Source organism: Leucoraja erinacea, chromosome 19 (genome assembly GCF_028641065.1).
Source record: "Leucoraja erinacea ecotype New England chromosome 19, Leri_hhj_1, whole genome shotgun sequence".
Lineage (NCBI taxonomy): Eukaryota > Metazoa > Chordata > Chondrichthyes > Rajiformes > Rajidae > Leucoraja > Leucoraja erinaceus.
In genome coordinates this window covers 18,315,451-18,339,574 of record NC_073395.1, presented here as the reverse complement: position 1 = coordinate 18,339,574, position 24,124 = coordinate 18,315,451, and the positions used below count along the sequence as shown (strand labels likewise).

The 24,124-nt window shown below is 44.6% G+C and overlaps 1 protein-coding gene across 10 annotated transcripts in view; it reads left to right on the top strand.

The window, feature by feature from the left end:
- Positions 1-20,591, top strand: part of ppfibp1b (PPFIA binding protein 1b) — a 100,512-nt gene extending 79,921 nt beyond the window's left edge. For all 10 annotated transcript variants that reach the window (XM_055650499.1, XM_055650500.1, XM_055650498.1 and 7 more), the window contains 11 exons: positions 2,607-2,745; positions 4,925-5,053; positions 6,192-6,342; positions 6,836-6,947; positions 7,821-7,909; positions 13,254-13,376; positions 15,268-15,393; positions 15,821-16,009; positions 16,763-16,945; positions 18,043-18,108; positions 18,275-20,591. In XM_055650499.1, the coding sequence (XP_055506474.1) occupies positions 2,607-2,745; positions 4,925-5,053; positions 6,192-6,342; positions 6,836-6,947; positions 7,821-7,909; positions 13,254-13,376; positions 15,268-15,393; positions 15,821-16,009; positions 16,763-16,945; positions 18,043-18,108; positions 18,275-18,361 (1,394 nt within the window). In that variant the 3' untranslated portion in view covers positions 18,362-20,591. The remainder of the gene's footprint in view (positions 1-2,606; positions 2,746-4,924; positions 5,054-6,191; positions 6,343-6,835; positions 6,948-7,820; positions 7,910-13,253; positions 13,377-15,267; positions 15,394-15,820; positions 16,010-16,762; positions 16,946-18,042; positions 18,109-18,274) is intronic.
- Positions 20,592-24,124: the final 3,533 nt, after the last annotated feature.

The following is a 24,124-nucleotide window of genomic DNA, read 5'->3' as shown; positions in this document are numbered from 1 at the left end:
GAAGACTGACGAATAGAGTTCCACTGGGCACAATACTCAATCTCTTCCTTTCTTTGTGATGAATGATTCGGGCTCAAGTGTAAGGAACACCACAAAGAAATTAAGGCACATTTGAGTTATTGAGGCTGGAATTTTCAGCAAAATACATGGTGCTGGAGGAACTCATTGGGTCAGGTAGCATTTGTGGAGGGAATGGATAGACCACAATTTTGTTTGGGTTCAGTTTGAAGAAGGGTCCTGACCTTCCACAGGTGCTGCCTGGCCTGCTGAGTTCCTCCAGATTTACTGGTGAAGAAGTTTGCAGTTGTTATTGAATCAACTTTGGTTAATGAGGAGGAAGGCTTTAGACTGTAGGAGGTGCTCCATGAGCTAGTTAGTTGGGCAGAGAGGTGGCACATAAAATGAGGAAAATTACGTAATGTATTTTGGAGAGACACAGAAAGGTGAACAAGTGCCTAGCAGTGCTCGATGCTGAAATTATCATTTGGTTTCAAATTCCTTGCTCCATCGCATTTCTAAACCCACATAACATTCATCTTCCCAGCACCTCCACCCCTACCCATGGCATCTCTGCTTCAGTTTGGACAGCTTTGATTTTAATCGATCCATCATTGATGGATCTGCATGCAGCTGCCAAAGTCCAAACGCTTAGACTCCCTCCTTAAATTCCTCTCTCTCTATTTAAGATACTTCGAGAAGTTTATTCCTGTGAGCAGACTATTAGTCGAGTGTGGCTCTGTCATGTAATTGCTAATGACATACCCTGGAATGTGTTGCTATGATAAAGATACTACTTAAATGAGAATTGAGCAGAATGCAGAGAGAATAACATTGTATGTATGCATATGCATTGTATATTCATGTAAAATTACAACTTGGTAGTCAGCACCATGATGGGCCAAACACGAACAGGCCCTTCAGTCCTCCATGTCTGTGTCAACCAAGATGCCAATCTATTTAATCTAACCATTGAACATGGTCCCTATCCCTTGTTTCCTGCCTGTTCATGTCTGTCTACATGTATTGTAAACATTGCTATTGTGTCTGCTTCTACGATGTCGCGTGTTCCAGGCACCCACCACGCTGTTGCCTCATTCGATCCTCTAAAATGTCCTCCAGAATTTGACATTTCTACTCTGGGGGAAAACGTTATTCACTGTTTATCCTGTCCATGTCTGCGTTGATTTGGTTAAACTGGCTGGTTAGTTTCTCTATGGTGTTATAGATGCATGGGTGTATTGACCTACTTGTATCTGGAAACATACCAGTCTGCAAGAGTCATATTGTGTAGAAACAGGCCCTTCGATGCAACTTGCCCTCGCCGACCAACATATCCTGAAAGATAGAGGCTCCATTGCGTGTAGATGGGAGTGTAGAGCTGTGAGTACACCCAGAAGCTATTGAACTGTCTCAATTTCCTCACAAGTTTCTACTTGCTAACATGACATTTCTTCTATGTAAAGAGTATGGACAAAAAAAGTTGATCTGCCTGTTCCTGGAAGCTCGATAGCAAACTGCATTGGATTTTATTGTTCTGTGGCAGTGTGCTGAAGTATGATTGATATTAGTTTATTACTATGTGTACTGGGATACAGTGGAAAAACGGTGTGCCATCCAGTCAAATCATACTGTGCATGAGTACAAGCAAATCATGCACAAGTGTAACAGGTAGTGCAAAGAAAGATACCATAGTGTAGAATATAGTTGTAGTGTTACAGTTACTGAGAAAAAATGCAACAGCTGCATTGAGGTGGGTTGGGAGATCGCGACTCTACTCTAGCTTGTGCGAGGACTGTCTAATATCAGCGGTGAAGAAGCTGTTCCTAAATTACCCACTTGACTAGAATTAACCCTTTTGTGCTCCCACCAAATCGCATGAAAATGTAAGGTGAATGAGGAATATTCATCAAAAGCACAATGTATTTAAGAAATGTGAGTGTGTCAATGCTACTAGCTCTGCTGAGGGTGTTCAACATCATCAATGGTAACACAGCTGACAAGGTCCATTAAAGCAAGGCATTTGCAGAGGCAACTTCTGACAGCAGAACGGCTTTTCAGAAGTTGATCATTTAAGTCCAATGGAGATTTTTTAATTTGTGAAATGATCAGCAGAAGTCGGCATCCTTCATCCATCTGCGTGAATAATGTACTGTAGTCCAGTAATTCATTGCCATTTCTCATTTGTTGTTTAAAGGTATACATTGTTACATTACCACATCTGTCCTCTAACCTAATCCTTGCTACCATCACCACCATCCCCTCAGTATCTCAAAGTAAAGGCATGCAAATATGTTGATTTGTTTACTATGTTTGGTTCTCGGCTCTCCCTTTCTCTGGGGGAGACTCGGTGGTAAAATCCAATGTTTGTGTCAATCATCAAAGTCTCATAGGAGTTTTTATTTGAAAGACAAATGCCTTTGGTAAGTTTTACTTGCTTTTGTTGTAGATTACTCAAATTTGAAAACACCACATTGGTCTTAATTCTAGATCGGTTTAAATTAAAATGTGTTGCAGAATTTCTCCCCAGAATTTGTCTGTTTTTGAAAAGTTAATTTTATTGCATCAGACGGAAAATAATTAATTGAAATGTTTACAAAACCATACAGCGGAGACGGAGAGAGAATCTGAGCAGGTGGATGTCGCCGGGTTCCCGCTGCGTGCTGCAGAGGCTGACGGCTGTCAGCTTTTTCCAACCTCACCTGAACTCAAAAAGAAATCAAAAGGAATCAAAAAGTTATTTGGAAGGTAACTAGCTTTTAATCCCATTTTGGTCCATGTGATGATTAGAAATTAAAGCAGGCATGCACGATGTGTTCTACTGTTATTCCAAAACATACAATTATAATTTTCTGTGGGTCTGTGTTCATAATTTGTGAAGAAAACTGCCTCCTTTTACACTAATTTAGCCTTGTTACATAAATACTGGGAATGAAAGAGGTGTGCCATGAAATTGTTACTGTCAACTTCAGGCAGAATATCTAATGATATGTTTGATATTCCTTCCCCAGTATTACTTCCTCTGTACGATACACCCATCTTCATTATATAAAGGCTACTACATACCAAAATAAGTCGCACTACTAGTGAAAGGAGAAAATCATCAAGGAGAATCTAAACAGTTGATATTTCATCAAAAAAAGTTAGAAATCTTACAGTTAGAAAAGTAACAGAGAAGGAAGCAGTGAAGGAAATAGATATGCAGACTGAAAGAGACTAAGGAAGTAGTGATGATGATGCTATCAGGTGAATGTTTGTTAATTGATCTTTCTGTGGAGGATGAGACAAATGAAAATAGAAGAGAGATGGGGCAGTAAAAGAAGTAAATGTTGCCTCTGATGTGCAGAAGCAATGTTTTTTTGTGACTGCCTTGTGGTGGGGTCATATGCTGGTATAGCACCTCTATAAAGTTAAACACTATTTTGTTTTGGGCCACGTGCCTTGTATGCTTGTTAATCGTGCGTGCAGGCACCGTTTTGTCTAAAATAAGTATTGTGCAGAACACAATTCTGAATTAAAAACACAATGCTGGAGGTGTCAAAGTCGATCAGTGGTCAGAGTGGAATATAGGATTGGATTGAAGTGCCAGCCAGCCAGCTGGCAGCTCAGACTGAGAGGTGTTCTGGAATGCTGCTTTTAGTTCTTCAATGCAGTGGAGATCTGGCTACTTCCCATACCGTTCCAGTACAGATGAAGAGTCACGACCCGAAATATCGACTGTCCAGTAGAACAACATAGCACAGGTACAGGCCCTTCAGCCCACAATATCTGTGCTGAACATGATGACAAGTTAAACTAATCTCTTCTTACTGCATGCGATAACAGTTGAACAGAGGGATCTAGGAATAACTGTGCATAGTTCCCTGAAGGTGGAATCTCATATAGATAGGGTGGTAAAGAAAGCTTTTGGTATGCTAGCCTTTATAAATCAGAGCATTGAGTATAGAAGTTGGGATGTAATGTTAAAATTGTACAAGGCATTGGTGAGACCAATTCTGGAGTATGGTGTACAATTTTGGTCGCCCAATTATAGGAAGAATGTCAACAAAATAGAGAGAGTACAGAGGAGATTTACTAGAATGTTGCCTGGGTTTCAGCAACTAAGTTACAGAGAAAGGTTGAATAAGTTAGGTCTTTATTCTCTGGAGCGCAGAAGGTTAAGGGGGGACTTGATGGAGGTCTTTAAAATGATGAGAGGGATAGACAGAGTTGATGTGGACAAGCTTTTCCCATTGAGAGTAGGGAAGATTCAAACAAGAGGACATGACTTGAGAATTAAAGGACAGAAGTTTAGGGGTAATACGAGGGGGAACTTCTTTACTCAGAGAGTGGTAGCTGTGTGGAATGAGCTTCCAGTGGAAGTGGTGGAGGCAGGTTCGATTTTATAATTTAAAAATAAATTGGATAGGTATATGGATGGGAAAGGAATGGAGGGTTATGGTCTGAGTGCAGGCAGATGGGACTAGGGGAAAATAATTGTTCGGCACGGACTTGTAGGGCCGAGATGGCCTGTTTCCGTGCTGTAATTGTTATATGGATATATATGATCCATATCCCATTCCCTGCATATCTATGTCCCTCTCTAAAGGTCTCATTAATACCACTATTGTATCTGCCTCCACTTGCATTTCTCTCCATAGATATTGGCTGATCTGCTGCATTCCTCCAGCTGTTCTCCTTTTATTTGATAAAAGATTATGGTTGACAATCTCCCCGTCAATCCCACTCCAAGGGATTGAACTGGAAAGTTATTTAATCTCAATAGTTTTCATTCATCATGCAACAGTCTCCTGTGCTTTAATTGTTAATGCTGTATAATGAAGAGCAGTGTGGACAGAGCGTTGCTGTGCTGGCAAACTCCAGGACTGGGAGCGCTGGGAATTTGGGTGCCAACATTGAATTGTTTATTTTGTGTTTTTGCCCTCAGGCTTAAAAGAAGTCAGTCAACCACCTTCAACCCCGAGGACATGAGCGATGGAGATTTCAAACGAGGTGGAACCAGGAGCACCTCTGGCCCGAAACTTGGCTGGTCCCGTGATCTACAGCTCACTAAAACGTATGAGAACACAGGCACAACTCGCCAATGCAAGATCGCTTTTGGATTTAATTTGTCTCACCTTTCCTCCTACCTTATACTGGGATTAGCTGCTACTGGCATTGTGCACAAACATTTATTCATTTAATCTCTGTTAAATGAGATCCATTAGTGCACGGAGTCAAAATGGCAACAAATAATTCGATAAATATTTGGAGAAAATTGTACAGATGTAGGGCAGGAACTAACTAGATTGCAGTCCAAAAGGGCTATCCCAGTCTTGATGGGCAGAGTGGCAAATGTTTCCCCTCAATCCTCACTATAGTGAAAACAATCCTAGTTTGTGCAACTTCTTTAGTCAGAGGGTGTTAAATCTGTGGAATTCTTTGCCACTCAATGGAGGCCAAGTCAATGGATATTTTTAAGGCAGAGATAGATAGATTCTTGATTAGTACGGGTGTCAATGGTTATGGGGAGAAGGCAGGAGAATGGGGTTTATTGGGAAGAGATAGATCAGCCATGATTGAATGGTGGAGTAGACTTGATGGGCTGAATGGCCTGATTCTGCTCTTATCACTTATGATAGTCTCTCCATACAGCAAATCCTCTCTAAACCGTAACATTCTGATAAAACTCTTCTGCACCCATGTCCTCCACATCCTTCCTTTAATTCAAGATTCAAGATTCAAGATCATTTAATGACCACGCAGTGGGACCACTGTTATCTCTGTGCACTTTGCAGAATGTGGCTTACCCAATATCTCTTAGGTCAGTGATAGGATGACATATTTGGAAAGTTACTGGATTCTTAATTACTTTAGAGAGATACAGAGCAGAAAAAGACCCTTTGGCCCACTGAGCTTGCGCCGACCAGTGATTACGCTGTACACAAGTACTGTCCTACGCATTTACATAAGCCAATTAACCTCCAAACCTGCACGTCTTTGGGGTGTGAGAGGAAACCAAAGCACCCTGAGAAAACCCATATGATAACAGGGAGAATGTACGTACTCCGTACAGCCAGCACCTGTTGTCGGGGTCGAACCCAGGTGTCTGGCGCTGTAAGACTGATACTCTACCATTACACCACTGTGCTGCCCCCAATTTACTAATGATTACTCTATTGCTATTCTGAAGTCTGCAACACTTTTGTCCGCAGTGATCTGGATGCTCCGTTCGCGAAGTGGAGCAAAGACCAGGTGTGTAACTGGCTGGATGACCAAGGGTTGGGTATATACGTGAGGCCTTCCGGCTCCTGGATCACATCAGGACAGACTTTACTGCACGCATCTCAGCAGGACCTGGAGAGGGTACGTTACTGCAGGGTGCATTTTTATAACCCATTTGAAATGGGACAATTTCACAACAATTTCACTGAAATGAAACTGGGCAAAAAACTTGACACCAAAGAAAATAGAGATGGAGACTGGAGAGGAACTGCAGATGCTGTAATCCGGTGTACAACACAAAGTGCGGGTGTAACTCAGTGGGACAGGCTGCTTAACCCACTGAGTTACACCAGCACTTTGTGAAATACAGAGCTAGTTCATTGTCAGAGATATCAATGAATGTCTTTAGAGAGAGATGGAGAGGGGTGGGGGAGAAATCCCAGTGATGCAGCAGCTTGATGGCACATGGTGCAGCTGCTAAATTAGATGCAGCGCCTCTCTAAATGAATGAGATTTCCTGAACACCAGTCCAGTTTGGCCTGTATGTAATAATTCAGCGTATTATAGTGAACATCGGCAGTTGATAATACATTTTTTAAGGATCTGTGCATTCTTTGACTACCTGATTGTGCAGGAACTTGGCATCAAGCATTCTCTACACAAGAAGAAGCTGCAGCTAGCTCTACAGGCCTTTGGCTCCGAAGAGGAAGATAACAAGGGAAAGCTCGACTACAACTGGGTTACAAGTGAGTAGAATTGTTCTTTCTCATCTTACTTCATTCAGAAACAAACAGTTCAGGAATATGGACTGACATTTATTGTACTGGAATATATTCTGTTGTTTCTGGGTTAGCTTGGATAAAGTGTTTACTGATCAGCATAATATGAAAGAGTCCTAGAGCACAGAACAGGCTCTTCAGCCCAACTTGTTCAACTCTCCTCCTGCCAGGATCTGGCCATATCCCTCTTGACACTTTCCTATGAAATATTGTAATTGTATCTGACTCAATTACTTCTTCCGGCAGTGCATTCCAAATATTCACTACCCACTCTGTGAAGAGGTTGTCCCTTCAGGCTCATATTAAATCTTTTCCCTCTCACCTTAAACCTATGTTTCTAGTTTTAGAACTCACACGGGGTCTGAAAACATAAGAGCCTTGAGCTGTATTTAGTTGAAACGGATGCAGACGTTTTAACGCCATGTTATTATTTTTGCAGCACTGACATTATGGGCCAACGGGCCTCTTCCTGTGCTGTACTGTTCTGTGTTTGTTTTGTATCTAGACTGCTTGCTGAAGTCTGAATGCTTTTGTCCAATATTTGCTCATCCTATTGACAGATCCATGTGTGCCTGAGTGGCTGATTTGGATTATAATTGGATTTAGTTTTGATTGGACCTGGTTCCAATCTACTTTTTTTTCACCACTTAAACACTAATGTGTTAATTCAGTTTTGCACTATTATGGTTACCTCTTTTTCTTGGCATTATTAATTATTGTATGTTTTCTGTGCGTAATTTTGTTCACAGGCCTGTTAAGCTGCAGCAAGTATGAATTTAATCGTTTTGTTGTCGACGCATACGACAATTAAGCACACTTTCCTCTTGATCCTCATTTCAGGGTGGCTGGATGATATTGGGTTACCACAGTACAAGACGCAGTTTGATGAGGGACGGGTTGATGGTCGAATGCTCCACTATATGACTGTGGTGAGCAGGTCCTTTGTTTTTAATACGAGTGTTTGTGCTACTATTAAATCCTAAATCCCAAGGAATTTAACCACCTCAGTTACTACAATGTTCTTCCCTTCACTCCCGTACCACCCCCTCCCCGGGCACTTTCCGTTGCAACTGCAAGAAATGCAACACCTGTCCCTTTACCTCCCCCCTCGACTCCATTCAAGGACCCAAGCAGTCGTTCCAGGTGCGACAAAGCTTCACCTGTATCTCCTCCAACCTCATCTACTGCATCCGCGGCTCTAGATGTCAGCTGATTTACATCGGTGAGACTAAGCGGAGGTTGGGCGATCGTTTCGCCGAACACCTCCGCTCAGTCCGCAAGAACCTACCTGAACTCCTGGTGGCTCAGCACTTCAACTCCCCCTCCCTTTCCCAATCCGACCTCTCTGTCCTGGGTCTCCTCCATTGCCAGAGTGAGCAACACCGGAAATTGGAGGAACAGCACCTGGGTAGCCTGCGTCTGGCGGGCATGAACATTGAATTCTCCCAATTTTGTTAGCCCTTGCTGTCTCCTCCCCTTCCTTAACCCTCGAGCTGTCTCCTCCCATCCCCCCGCCCTCGGGCTCCTCCTCCTCCCTTTTTCCCTCCTTCTCCCCCCCTATCCCCTATCAGTCTGAAGAAGGGTTTCGGCCCGAAACGTGACCTATTTCCTTCACTCCATAGATGCTGCTGCACCCGCTGAGTTTCTCCAGCATTTTTGTGCACCGTCAGTCACTACAATAATAGTTTACATTATGTGTATCATCATCATCATCGTTGAAAACATTAGCGACGCAGTGGTGCTGGTTTCCAACGGGAACGGTGACGGACACACCACACATCTCTGTCCTCCAGGTCCTGCGAACTTCTGCCGCTGGCAGTATAGGATTGTGGCGTGTGTGTTTTAATCCCTTTTATCCATTTTATCTTTACAATGCTATGTACGACAGTGATCGCAACTTCTACTAAAGTGCGGATGGCCGTTGGCTTGCTAGATGCTCATCCGCCCTTTGACAGGTCTTGTTTTTGGTCCTGCTGGGGGTCCACAGCCCCCTCCTCACCTGGTAAACCAGGAGGGGGAGACGGTTTAGTCGCTGACCATCTAACTATGGAGCAGGTAGCACCGGACTACATGCTACCCGTGGCGGAGAGAACTACCCCCGACCTGACCTAGATAAACATAGTTAATCTACAAGTTGCGTAAAAGAATATCCTGCGTTCAGGCCAAGTGACTGCACTCTTGAACCCCTAGAAAAACCTAATAAAATATTTCTATTAAACAATTTTGGGAACTAACATTGTATTAAAGTGGAAACATAAACTGCAGATGCTGGAATCTTGAGCAAAACAGAAAGTGCTGGAGGATCTCAGCTGGTCAGGCAGCCTCTGTGGAGGAAATTAAGAAGTGTCCCGACCCAAAGCGCCGCCTGTGTGTTTCCACAGTTGCTGTCTGACTCATTAAATCCCTCCAGCACTTTGTTTATTGCCTTATGATAGTTACTAGTGTGATACAAAATGCTGGGGCCCTTGCATTTTGCACCCTAGTGTGATCCACATGTACAATGTCACACACTAGCACTTGGTCTGCGCCTTCTAATGTTGCCAGATTTTCATTTAAAGACCCCACCAAGTTCACCATTGTCCTTGGGGAAAGGAAACGTGCCACCCTTGCCTGCTCCAGCTGATATGTAACTGGTGATCTACAGTATTGTGGCTGTCTCCTCACTGATAGCGTGGCCTGCCATTCAGTTGTATAACGGTTCAATAAGATGACTCTCTACTGCCACCCTGAGGGCAGTGAGGGAAAGGAATCAAGCTCTGACCTTGAATTTAAAGTAGAAACAAGGAACTGCAGACGCTGGTTTACAAAGGAGGACACAAAGTGATGGCACATGCAGCAATTGAGTTGCTGCCTTCCAGCACCAGAGGCCCAGGTTCATCCTGACTATGGGTGCTGTCTGTACGGAATTTGTACATTCTCCCTGTGTCTGCGTGCATTTTCATCGGGTTCTCCAGTTTACCCCCACCTCCAAAGACGTATGGGTTTATGGGGTAATTGGCTTTGGTTTTTAAAAAAACAAACTAAACTGTTGGTAGTGTGTTGGATAGTGCTAGTGTACGGGGTGATTGCATGTCGGTGCAGACTCGGTGGGCTGAATGGCCTGTTTCTGCACAGTATCTCTAAAGTCTAAGAGTAACTCAGCAGATCAGGCAGCATCTCTGGAGAAATAGGTGACGTTTTGTGCCCTTGAATGTAAAGGAAACGTATTGCCTCCAACATTAATGTGCAGATTGTTGGCAGATGCTGGTAATATTGATGGAGCACATTGTCTCAGGTGCTGAGATGTTTCCAGGAATTAACCCTGCTGCATTTCTGGTCAAACAACTCATTGTCGGAACGGGTGGAATGAGCTTCCAGTGGAAGTGGTGGAGGCAGGTTTGATTTTATCATTTAAAAATAAATTGGATAGGTATATGGATGGGAAGGGAATGGAAGGTTATGGTCTGAGTGCAGGCAGATGGGACTAGGGGAAAATAAGTGTTCGGCACGGACTTGTAGGGCTGAGATGGCCTGTTTCCGTGCTGTCATTGTTATATGGTTATATGTTATATGGGTGATGCAAGAGTGCATTTTTAATTGGCTTGGTTAAACTATTCCGGAAGTGGCGGTGCTGTGAAACGGCTGCGGCTCGCCTGCAGTCTGTCTGCTTTTACTTTTTTTGTGTTGTTTTTTTTTGTCTTGTTCAGTTAAACTTTTGGTTATTAGGTTGTGTTATGTGTGGGGGGGCGCGGGGGGCTGAAACAGGGCTTTCTGTCTCTCCCTTCGGGGGAATGCGACTTTCTTGTCGTATCCCCCTTCTCTTCCCCCGTCTGAGCTGAGGCCTAATGGCGGAGCTGGCGGCCTCCAACCTGCGACCGACCTCGAGGCTCCAGCCAGGACTTACCAACGCGAGGCTGGCCGTCTTCGAGTTGCAGCGGCGTTCGGGCAGCGGCACGACTCGGTGCTCCGGTGAGGGTGGACGGCGTGGGGCTGAGACACTCCCGTGTGGGCGGCCCGTTTCCCGGCTAGAAGGCGCTCCCGTGTGGGCGGCCCGGTGCGGGGCTGAGACGCTCCCGTGTGGGCGGTGCGGGGCGGAGAAGGTACTCCAGTGGCTGAGGCGGCGTCCTGGCGGCGGCGACCTGAATCTGGGGCTCGGCCGCGGGCCAGTGGATGACATCGTCGGGAGCTCGCAGGTCACAGGCTAGTGCCTGTTTTCCGGAGCTCCCGTGGCAACAGCTGCATCCACTGGACTGGAAGGCGGCAGCTTCGACCACCCCCGGGCCGCGAAGCTTGAACCACGGGACTGACTTACCATCGCTCGGTGAGGTATCGCCTCAGCGCAGAGGGAGAAGAGGAGGGAAGAGACAGTAACCCTAAGACTTTGCCTCCATCACAGTGAGGAGGTGCTTGGTGAACTCACTGTGGTGGATGTTAATTTGTGTTTATTTGTGTGTTGTTTATTATTACATGTATGGCTGCAGGCAACGACATTTCGTTCAGACCGAAAGGTCTGAATGACAAATAAAGGATTCAATTCAATTCAAGTCTTATTGTAGAAGCAGAAGTAGTGATTTTCAGGCAGTCCTTATTTAAGTTGACGTTGCCTTTTGCCTTAATTGTCCGAAATCAAGCTGGATGGAATCCCAGACACGTGACTGTACATGCTGGAATCTGGAGCAAAACCCAAAGTGCTGGAGGAACTCAGCAGTTCGGGCAGCATCTGTGGAGAGATGGACAGATGATGTTTCTGGACAGGGACTCTTTCTCCGGACACTCAGTTCAGAGGAAGTATCTTGACCTGAAATGTCGACTGTCCATTTGACTCCACAGATGCTGCTTGACCTGCTGAGTTCCTCCTTCACTTTTTGGCTTTTGCTCCAGATTCCAGCTTCTGCAGTCTTGTGTTTTGGAATTAAATCCAATTCTGCAGAATCCGTTCTTTCACATCTTCACATCAGCTGTTTTTTTAAAATGTTGGTGCCTGGTGGCAGTTTCAGAGAGTAAAGCTGTGATTTGCCACACTGTGTGCACAGCCAGTGGTACAATACCACTCATCGCAACCAATGCAATGCTCGCTGAGAGGAACCTCCCCTCTCAACCCTTCATTGCAGTCTCCTGGAACATTGCCAAAGTGAATATTGTGGCTATTTCTATGTGTGTCTTACTGTGCCTACATCTTAATCCAAACATCAGCTGCTCTTAATTATATAGTCTGTCACAAAAGAGTTAAATATCAGGAGAACTAGGCAAATATTTCTAATCCTGATTTATTGGAGAATTATATTTGTTTGTTTTGGCAAGTACGTCTCACTTTCCTTTATTGACTTGAATTTACACTGTCCCTATTCACTTCTCTCTTGTTTAAATAATTTAAAATATTTTAAAGACTTGCTGAAAATTTGCTTTGAGGGAAAAGCTCTGTTCCTGGATGTGAATAGTGCCACACACTTCTTCACATCCACTGATCAGCCGTTCGAGGCCTTGATGTCAAGTCTACACGTTTGAGAACTCTGCACTCGTCCATTGCTGCCCTGGGGCAGCTTTGCAAGTGGCCATCTTACCTTCCAGATGATTCAGCTTTGATGTTTTGTGTTCAAAATGAAGGGATTAGCAATCTGATTGTCTTTTAGACTTTTACTTTGAGGGAGGGAGCGCGCAGAAACAGACCTCTCAGCCCACTGAGTCTGTGCCGACCATCGATCACCCCTTACACAAGCTCTATCCTACACACCAGGGACAATTTACAATTCTCACCAAAGCCAAATGACCTATAAACCTGCATGTCTTTGGAGAGTGGGAGGAAACCAGGGCACCCGGAGAAAACCCATGCGGCCATAGGGAGAATGTACAAACTCTGTACAGACAGTACCTGTAGTCAGGATCTAACCGGGGTCTCTGGTGCGGTCAGGCAGTAACTCTATCGCTGTTCCACTGCCACTTTGTGCTCACAATGAAAAAAAATAGCAATCTGATTGTAACCAATGTTGTTTCCAGTAGCAGGAGTCTGCAGACCTACGGCACAGATTAGCTCTTGTCCGTAACCTGAGGGCAGTTTGTGTTAAAAATGCAGACACAGGAGACTGCAGGAGGTCCAGCCTGCTGACTTCCTCCAGCAGTTTGTTGTTTCCTTGAGATTCATGTGGTTAGGTTTCTAGGCAGTGTGGGTGAGATGGTTTGTGTAATATTGCCATGTGCTCACACAACCATTCCGTTTCAATGTGTGCTGTGAGCTGCTGCAGGAGTGTCTGCCTCCCTATTTAAGTTGTTTTCATTTCCGGGTTTGACTTTTTCTAGGATGATCTGCTGTCATTGAAAGTTGGGAGCGTTCTCCATCATCTCAGCATCAAGCGGGCCATTCAGGTTCTGAGAATAAACAACTTTGAAGCTAACTGTCTACGTAGAAGGCCGTCTGATGAGGTAGGAGTGTGCGTTACGGGGAGAGGGTTAAACCTTGGGGTTCGGGCCTTGACCATGAGGAGGAGGAGAGAGAGAGAGAGAGAGAGGAGAGTTTGAGTCATCCCCAAGCCTCGCCACTCGGGCAATCCTGAGCACAAGGAGAGTGCTGTGATTGTCAGCCATCCCAGCCTAGGACTGCTGCAGGAGGTCATCCAGCAGTGTCCTCAGCCCAACCACCTTCAGCTGCTTCACCATAGAAACAGCACAGGACAGGCCCTTCAGCCCACAATATCTGTGCTGAACATGGTGCCAAGTTAAACAAGTCTGCACCTGATCCATATCTTCCCCCATTCCCTGTATATCCATGTGCCTATCCAAAACCCCCTCCAACTAACATGTCTGCCTCCACCGCCATTCCTGGCAGTGCATGACAGGTACCTATCACTGTTTAAAAAAAAAAAAATCACCTTTAAACTTTGCTCCTCTTACCTTAAAGCCGTGCCCTCTAGTCTTTGGCATTCCCACCCTGAGTAAAAGGTCTGTCTACTGTAACTTCATTAACTTTCGTGTTGTCTGGTAACCTATCACCCTTCTATATTTTCATCCAAATCATTTGTAAATAATCATAAACTACACAGACCCCAGCACTCATTCCTGTGGAACTTCCCTGTTCACAAATCATCGAGTTGGCTGAGGAGGCCACATATAGACCCCGACCTCGGGTGGACTATGAGGGGGAGAACTGGATATTTTTAGTGCCTTCCCTCACAGTGAATTCTGCTGTGGGGGGACGTTTCATGTTGATTTCTATAGTGTACTGTTCTGTGTCTTTTTTTCTTTTTCTCTTTTTTGTTTTTGTATGGATATATTGACATTTGGTCTGTTCTATTAATTTAATCAAACTCTGTAAAGCACTTTGGTTCAAATACTGGTTTTGTTGAAAAGTGCTATATAAATAAAGATTATTATTATTATTATTATAGCCCTCTGCCTTCTATGAATAAGACAGTTCTGAATCCCAGTCACTGTGGATCCCATGCACCTTGATCTTCTGGATCAATTTACATGTGGGACTTTGTCTCATGTTCTTGCAAACAACATCCGCTCCCTCCAGCTCCAATTCACACTGGCTGTAGTGTGGACCATCTATAAAATGGACTGCAGCCACTCACCAGGGCTGCGCCAACAGTGCCTCCCAATCCCCCACCACTCGTACCAAGGACAAGGGCATCACCATCACCCACAGAGTCCCCTCCAAGTTGCACACCATTGTGACTTGGTAATGTATCATCGTTCCTACCTTGTGGTCAGGTACCAGGTAGGAAAGAATTAGGGGGATAAGGCCGAATAGGATTAACATAGATAGGCATCGTGTTTGGCATGAGGGAGATGGGTTGAAGGGCCTGTTTCTCTTCTGCACAACTCCACGACTGATTCTATGTTGCTTGATTGAAGTCGTGGAACTCCCTCTCCAAAAGCCCCTGCAGCACCTTCACCAGAAGGACTGCTGCTGTTCATGGGCACGGCTTATCCCCTCCCACTAGGGTTGTTCAGGATGGAAAAATATGTTCTTAACGTTGTAGCACATCAGTCTCCGGATGCGCTGAGAACTATATTCCGCACTCTGTATCTTCACCTTTGCTTTACTTATTATACTTAGAGTTTGACTTGATTGTATTTATGCATAGTATTATCTGATTTGATTTGGATATCAAGCCAAACAAAGCTGTTCACTGTACCTCGGTACAAGTGGCAATAAGAAACCTAAACCAATGCTGGCCTTGCAAGTAGCATGTAGATCCTGGAAAATGAATTAAAAACAGACTAGGAGGCGCAAACTGCTGCACGGTAGCTCTGTTCTAACGTCTGCAGAAGTGGAATTTAAAACATGTATAAATATTTTATCTGCCAGAGTAACATTAGCCCAGCAGAGGTGTCGCAATGGACCAACCACCGTGTGATGGAGTGGCTGCGCTCGGCAGACCTGGCAGAGTACGCTCCCAACCTGCGGGGCAGCGGTGTGCACGGCGGCCTGATGGTGAGCCAGGGGTCCGCGGGGCTGCGCCAAGTCATTCAATGCATCAAATTACCCCCGCACCGAGTCCACACCGACCAACGATCGCCCCGTATACTAGCACTCTCCCACACACTACAGACAATTTACAGAAACCAATTAACCTACAAACCTGCATGTTTTTGGTGTGGTAGGAGACGAGCACCTGGAGAAAAGCTACACGGTCACAAGGAGTACGTGCATACTCCGTACAGTCAGCACCTGTAGTCTGGATCAAACCTGCGTCTCTAGCGCCATAAGGCAACAACTCTACCGCTGTGCTATCGTGCCTAAAGTACATTGTACGCACTGTGCAGCTCTGTAGTAGATTCTTAGGTACAATTCTACCAGTTGCGTTACCGTGCCACCCGAATAATTAATAATATATTGACGACTTGTCTTCTATCACCAGGTACTGGAACCCCGTTTCAATGTGGAAACACTAGCAATGCTGCTGAACATCCCTCCCAATAAAACACTCCTCAGACGACACCTGGCCACTCACTTTAACCTGCTGGTTGGTCCTGATGCTCAACAACAGAAACGGGAGGCTGTTGAATCGCCAGACTATACTCTCCTTACAGCTACTGCCAAAGTTAAGGTGAGAGCAAAGATGTCCACTTGTTCATACTGTCCTTCTGTTGCACAAAGTTCTTGACTGTGGCTAGCATGTTGGAAAAACAACAGTTCAAAGCTCCTCTGCACAGATTCAACGGTCATTAAAGCCTAATTCTTTGCATTGCAGGCGTGGCAAAGTTTTCCCACAATCAGAGTTATCCTTCATTGGTGCAGTGTCCCTGGTGTGTAACCCTGGGTTTACTTGGCTCCCACTCACTGGCTCTGAACCATAGGAAGGTAAAGACAGTGGGGCCATTCACACCCTTTGCCTCTTCCACCAGTCGCATAGAATGGTGACTGCTTGTGTCAAAATGTTCCACTGATGCGTATCGAGCAAGGTGTGAATTGGTTTGGGGTTGATATTCATAGAAAATAGGTGCAGGAGTAGGCCATTCGGCCCTTGATATCCCTTGATTCTGTTAGTCTTAAGATGCTCTGTGATAAGATTGTGCACAAACTTTGTGTTATTTACAATGCTTAATTTTATGGTGTGGGGGGAGGGGGGGATAATTGCTGATTCTAGAGATGATCTATATTCCAGGTTAGTGGTATAGGTAAGATCTCTGTCTAGGTTATCCTGAACAGGAAAACCTCCATTAGGTGACCCATCTAGGTTCCCAAGAAATACTTTGCTGCAATATCAGTATTGTTCTGCTGTTTGGAAGTTCTGACGTTGGCTGCTGGAAGTATAACTTCTGTTGATTCAGACTTGGCTAATGGCGTTTATTTTCCTCAGCCTAAGAAGCTGGTGTTCAGCAGCTTTGGGAGCCTGAGAAAGCGAAAGCAGGATGAAGAGGAGTACATCTGCCCCATGGAACTGGGGCTCCCAGCAGGAACTGGGTTCAAGAAGGGGAGCAAGCAGGGCCGAGGGATGGAGCTGCGGCTGTATAATGAGGAGGACCTGGACAGACTTGAACAGGTAACATTGCCCAGGCAATTCTCATTAGGCCAAACATTCTGATGGGAAGTACTGGTGCACCACTGATCTTCTGGCAGCAAATGGTCCAGCACTTCCTTTAATCTGGACAAAATTCCGAGGGCATTGCATGTGGCGCACGCTCTTTCAGGGCGTGTACCTCTGTCCTGAAAGCTTTCATTATTTACTTTGTTAATTGATTCTTTATTTGTTTCTAGCCGTCCATGATGCTTTAGACACAGGGAGGGGTATTGTTGAATTATTACGTGACCTCTATTGGTCTGGCAAAATGGATAATCTGGAACCAAGGGTGCTGGAAAATCAGGGGTAGACCTGTATTGTCACACTTTGCGAGCACCTTTGCTTTACTTGTACACGTACACGATATCCGGCAGTGAGCAACACGCTGTACCCCCCTCATGGTCGCTCAATCACCTAGTGGTATCCTGTGCAACCACCTCCGTGTGTACACATGTTGAACTGGGGTTACAGTAATGCTGTTTAAGGGCACTTCGGGCTGCAACAGATCCGACGTAGGAGCAGTTCTAGGCCACTTGTTTACTGACGCCATCTTGTCCTCCCTTCTGCAGTCCCCCTCGCTCACTACACCCTGGCTCCCCCTCCACCCATGGTCTCTACCCCTTTCTCCATGATTTAGACCACACCCCACCCCCACCACTCTCCTCCTGTTCAGTGGGCATGGAGGAGAGCAGGGCAGCACAGTGGCGCAGCGGTAGAGTTGCTGCCTTACAGAGCCGGAGACTCGGGTTCAATCCTTGCTATGTGTGCTGTTTGTATGGGGTTTGTACGTTCTCCCCATGACCGTGTGAGTTTCCTCCGGGTGCTCCTATTTCCTCCCACACTCCAAAGACATACAGGTTTGTAGGTTAATTGGCTTCTGTAAATTGGCCCTAGTGTTGTAGGATAATTGTGAATGGAGTAATTGCTGGTCGGCGCGGTCTAGGTAGGCTGAAGAGCCTGTTTCTGTGCAATATCTCTAAAGAGTAGAACAGTGACGAACAGCTCCTGTTGTAACCAGGCCAGGACCTGTCTCAGTGCTACAGATCGTAAAAATAAGTGTATGGTGCTTGGTGTTTCAGATGGATGACTCCGAGGGGACAGTGAGGCAGATCGGAGCGTTCTCCGAGGGCATCAACAATCTCACAGTAAGTGCCACATTGAACTGCTATCAACAGGCAGCGGCTGTCTGAAAATTTATAGATTTGCTTTAACCTAGTGTTGTTCTATAAATCTTTTGAACCCCGTCCTTCGTTCTTGTCTCTGCTCCCATGGGCTGGAGTGTCACTGTTTCTGTTTCTGTTTCCTTTGTAGCACATGTTGAAAGAGGACGAGATGTTTAAAGATCTGAGCGCGGGTTCGCCCTGCACCAGCATGACTGAGGAGGATTCCAACGTCTGACCCTCACCGACCCAGCACCTTCAGTGTGGATGCACCTTCACCTCTCGGTCCTACACTACAAAACAAACTGCCTGCACTACTCACCACCTCCTGTACCGCCTCTCCCGAGAGTGAAAGCGAATGCACAAAGCACCACCAAATATCTGCTCTCAATCAGAGCTGGGGAAATCCAGGATCTAGAGTTTTGATGAAAATCCGATCAGTGCGATGTTTGACTGCAGCCCTTGACAGAAAACACATTTCAAAATCCAAATGGTTTATGTTAACCAGACACAAGATGCCAGTAATTTGACTTGGTAGTTGCATTTTATGTATTTAAAATCCAGGTCCTATTTGATTTTCATCAGGACTGTGATGTTTTCATACTGAAGTGTGTGGCGACAGCATTGTGCCTGGTCTGCAGTCTGGTCTGCCCTGTGCAGCCACCACAGTCCATGACCACCTGTCACTGGCTACCTCAAGCAAGCAATAGCTCTCGAATGCCTTAAATAACCAAAAATATTGCCATTTTGATTATCCAGTTATTTTACAACAATTGTCCTTTTCTGCCACAACGTGAGTTTTGTACCTTTTTGTAATTTTCTAAAGAGGCAGATAAAAGTAGTATTTTGTACCATGCAACTTTAGATTGGGGTTATTGACTAGTGCAATGATTTGTATCGATGTAGGGATTGTACTCCAGCTGGTTCCTGGCCTGATCCATGTAGAGTTTTTCACAATGGTGGGGGGGGTAACTTTGTTTCCCGTTTTGTAACCCAGGTTGCAAAAATAACTTGGGTCTGTTGTAGCAAGTGGTGTGACATTTGGGATGGAATATTGTTTGTTTTAAATTTTAGCATGTTTTAAATGGTACAGATTGCATAGTAGGAATTATGTCCATTTTGTAATCGGAGGTATAACTGAGAATTGTTCGGATCATTGTTGATGCATGTTGTTACTTAATGAGCAGATTGCTCCTATGTTGAATGTGAAAATCACGACGGCGGCACAAGAGACTGCGGATGCTGGAAACTTGATCGAAAGACAAAGTGCTGCAGGAGCTTGGTTGGGCCGGCAGTCTCTGCGGAGGGAATGGACAAGCTTTAAAGATGGGTCCCAACCCGAAACGTCGTCTGTCCGTCCCCTACAGATATGCAGCCTGACCCGCTGAGTTCCTCCAGCACTTTGCTTTGGTTGAAAATGACAACATAGAGCAGTGGTGTAAAGCCGAATGTTAGCACAGCAGTGTCAGCAGAGTCCACTGTGGCCCAGGCCGATTGCCAGCATAATACTGTCGATCACCTACCACATCTGCAGTTAGACATGCAATTGCCCAAAGTCTGAGCAAAGACCTTACAAAACTGTAGATCAATCCTGACCGGCATTGTACTTTGTTACTTATGCACCAATTTTAGTACTAATCTTTGTATTCTAAAGACAACTATTTTATCTAAAGCTATGTTCATATGATTCTCAAATTTAAAGATGCTCCTTTATTTAAACACTTGTCAAAAAAGAAACAAATCTTTGAGAGCTGTTTTTGCTCTCCTCAGTGCCACGCCAATACTTGGTCATTATAAATGTATTTTTCTACATGCGTGGCTTTTAAATAGCAAGGAAGTAGATAGTGTTGAGTTCAGCTGTAAATGGGCTGCTCCGGAGCCCCTGGCTGGTGGTACAAGACCTCTTCAAATGCCATCAGATCCACTGGTCCTGCATTTGGAACCCAAGCTCCCATCCCGCCCCAGGTTAATGTATAACAATTACAGCACGGAAACAGGCCATCTCGGCCCTACAAGTCCGTGCCGAACATGTGCTTTTTATTAGTTTATTTATTTTGCATTGTTAACTATACCATTATTCTGCCATACTTTGTGTTGAGGGTTTTTGTGCAATGTTTTTGTGGCATATTTATGTGGTTTTAGTACATTTACATTTATTATCAATGGCTTTCCCCACAGGCAGTTCAGTAGCTCTCACTGGCCATTGAGTTTTTAAATGAATCGAAACGGCCAAAGACGGCCAGAACTCGGTGGGCAAGTCTTTGTGAAATCTCTTGCCAGTTCGGTCATTGGATTGTCACATGAACATTGCAAACAAAACAATTGACAGGAGGCACGTTATTAGAAACAGCCCCCGACCCAAACCATGAAAGCAGAATCATGTATAACTACAGCATTATATACATCACGCTCATGTGACTATTTCAATGTAAAAATAAAGTATTGCACAATAAATTGTTTGAAATATCTTGGATTGAATGGTGAATGAATCACTGGACATCGTTGATCGGTGGAGAGGGGTTTGGTTTCTCAGATCCCAGAGCAAACATTGATTCCACTTTCAGTTCTCCCCCTCTGCAGACAAACCTGGTGTAACATCAAAAAACCCTTTCTGTTGAGCAGAAGTGCCCACATTACAAGATTCCCAGTCTTACTTGGAGAAGCGTGGGCAGTCTTGGGTAAAGGTGACTGGTCCAGGTTGGTTCTGCACAGAATGACCATGGGATCGCACCCATTTCATTTTGAACGTCAAGCTTGTAATTAAAGCTGTCCTATGCCCTCCCCTACAGGTGATATCATTAGTTAAGGAGATGGCACTTGGAAACTGGATTGGGTGCAACCAGAGATATGGAGACAGGAGCTTGCGGAGGTGGTGACTTCCACTGTCACTGATTAGGGCTTGTGGTTCAGCTGTCCGTACAGCCAAATGTTTCTGTAGCCTCCAGTTAGTTACAAGCAAAGATCGTAGAGGGACAAGATAGACCACTCCTCGAAAAACGCGTAGTATGACGTGTGTGACCGTCGACGCCATATTGTTAAGCATTTATTGGGCTGTAATGGCGTCCTCAGCTAAATCTTCATCTCACTGCTCCGCTATCAAGTATTCTAATCGTAAATCTAAACGACCCAACCTGTCATTCTTTAGGTTCCCCAATAAAAAAGAAAGGTGAGAAAATATTTTTATTATTTTCAGTCGATATTCTGTCGTGAAAATGGTATTTTCTGTTCTCCCATCAACGGCCATTGGGAAACATTAGTCGGTACATTAGAAAGTTCTTAGACTTATTTTTAATAGTTCTTTACTTACCACAATAATAAAGACAATTTTAACACTTCTGTACGTTTTTGGTTTTGTTTTGTAAGGGATTAGTCTGCACAATATGGCCCGCGGACACATTAGGTCCAGTGACCAGGAGATTTTTCGAGTCCGAGAATGGGCGGCTGTTACCCATTATATTCCTCGAACATAGGGACATAGCAAACAACACTCACATACATACAAGACATCACAAGCAAAGATCACAAGCCCGCCGTGAAGAAGGGTGCAATCAAATATTATATAACTCTGCTCTATCATCTTTGGGTGCAATGGTGGGTCGGGGGGTTCGGTGGCGGCGGCCGCAATCAAAGATACTAGTGGAGCTCTGCTCTATAATCTTTGGTCGGAATGGGACGGCTGCGCGTTATAATGTGCTATCGTTCCACTCTCCCTCTCCCCCTTCTCCCTCTCCCCCTTGTCCCTGTCCCCCTTCTCCCTGTCCCCCTTCTTTCCCCTTCTCCCCCCTTCCCCCTTCTCCCTCTCCCCCTTCTCCCTCTCCCCCCTTCTCCCTCTCTTTCGATCTCTCTCTCCCCTCCTCTCGATCTCTCGCTCCCCTCTCTTCTCTCGATCTCTCTCTCTCTCTCTCTCTCCCCCTCTCTTCGCGATCTCCTTCCCTTCCCTCTCTCCCACCCTTCCATCTCTCCCTCCCTTACCTCTTTGTGAGAGTTGGCAGCTCTGCTATGCCTTGGGTCCAAAAGAGGATAGATAGAAAATACTTAATTGTCTTTGTAAGAAGATTTTAATAAGCTCTTCTACATTTAAGGTAAATTGACATATTAGAGGCAAAACACATTTTCAATATACAGGTCTCTCCACACAACTGAAAACAATTGCATTTAAGTGATATATCATCCATTGTTCAGGCAAGTAGCACTAGGTTACAATAAACTTCCTGCATATTCCAGGAATTCATCTCATAAAAATGGGAGAGGCTTAAATGCATTGTAAAATCATAAATCCATGTTGACTTGGACTAATGCTTTTACTGCTATCCAAATGCCCCATTATTACATCTTTAATAATTGACTCCAGCATCTTTCACACCACCAAAGTCAGGCTAACTGGTCTGTAATTCCCCGTTTTCTCACTCGCTCCTTTCTTGAAAAGTGGGATAGCATTAGCTATCCTCCAATCCACAGGAACTGATCGTAAATCTATTGATCGTTGGAAAATAATAGAAACATAGAAATTAGGTGCAGGAGTAGGCCATTCGTCCCTTCGAGCCTGCACCGCCATTCAATATGATCATGGCTGACCATCCAACTCAGTATCCCGTACCTGCCTTCTCTCCATACCCTCTGATCCCCTTAGCCACAAGGGCCACATCTAACTCCCTCTTAAATATAGCCAATGAACTGGCCTCGACTACCCTCTGCGGCAGAGAGTTCCAGAGATTCACCACTCTCTGTGTGAAAAAGGTTCTTCTCATCTCGGTTTTAAAGGATTTCCCCCTTATCCTTAAGCTGTGACCCCTTGTCCTGGACTTCCCCAACATCGGGAGCAATCTTCCTGCATCTAGTCTGTCCAACCCCTTAAGAATTTTGTAAGTTTCTATAAGATCCCCTCTCAATCTCCTAAATTCTAGAGAGTATAAACCAAGTGTATCCAGTCTTTCTTCATAAGACAGTCCTGACATCCCAGGAATCAGTCTGGTGAACCTTCTCTGCACTCCCTCTATGGCAATAATGTCCTTCCTCAGATTTGGAGACCAAAACTGTACGCAATACTCCAGGTGTGGTCTCACCAAGACCCTGTACAACTGCAGTAGAAACTCCCTGCTCCTATACTCAAATCCTTTCGCTATGAAAGCTAACATACCATTCGCTTTCTTCACTGCCTGCTGCACCTGCATGCCTACTTTCAATGACTGGTGTACCATGACACCCAGGTCTCGCTGCATCTCCCCTTTTCCTAGTCGGCCGCCATTTAGATAATAGTCTGCTTTCCTGTTTTTGCCACCAAAATGGATAACCTCACATTTATCCACATTATACTGCATCTGCCAAACATTTGCCCACTCACCCAGCCTATCCAAGTCACCTTGCAGTCTCCTAGCATCCTCCTCACAGCTAACACTGTCCCCCAGCTTAGTGTCATCCGCAAACTTGGAGATATTGCCTTCAATTCCCTCATCCAGATCATTAATATATTTGTAAATAGCTGGGGTCCCAGCACTGAGCCTTGCGGTACCCCACTAGTCACTGCCTGCCTAATGAAGAACTCAACCATATTATGGTCACTCTTGCCCAAGGGGGCAGTACAACAAGATTGCTAACTAACCCTTCCTCATTACTCAATACCCAGTCTAAAATAGCCTGCTCTCTCGTTGGTTCCTCTACATGTTAATCATATGTATAAATATATATGTATGTGTATATATATGCATGTATATGTATATGTGTGTATATATGTATGTATATATATGTGTTTATATGTGTGTATGTATGCATATATAAATGTATCCATATGTATGTGTGTATTTGTATGTGTGGATATGTATGTGTATATGTATGTATGTATGTGTATATATGTGTGTGTATATATGTATATATATATATGTGTATATATATGTGTGTGTAAATATATATATGCATATATATATTATTACTATATAATTATATATATAATTGCCTTTATGGTTTATGTATATCATCTTACAAGACAAATAAATTAATAGCGATT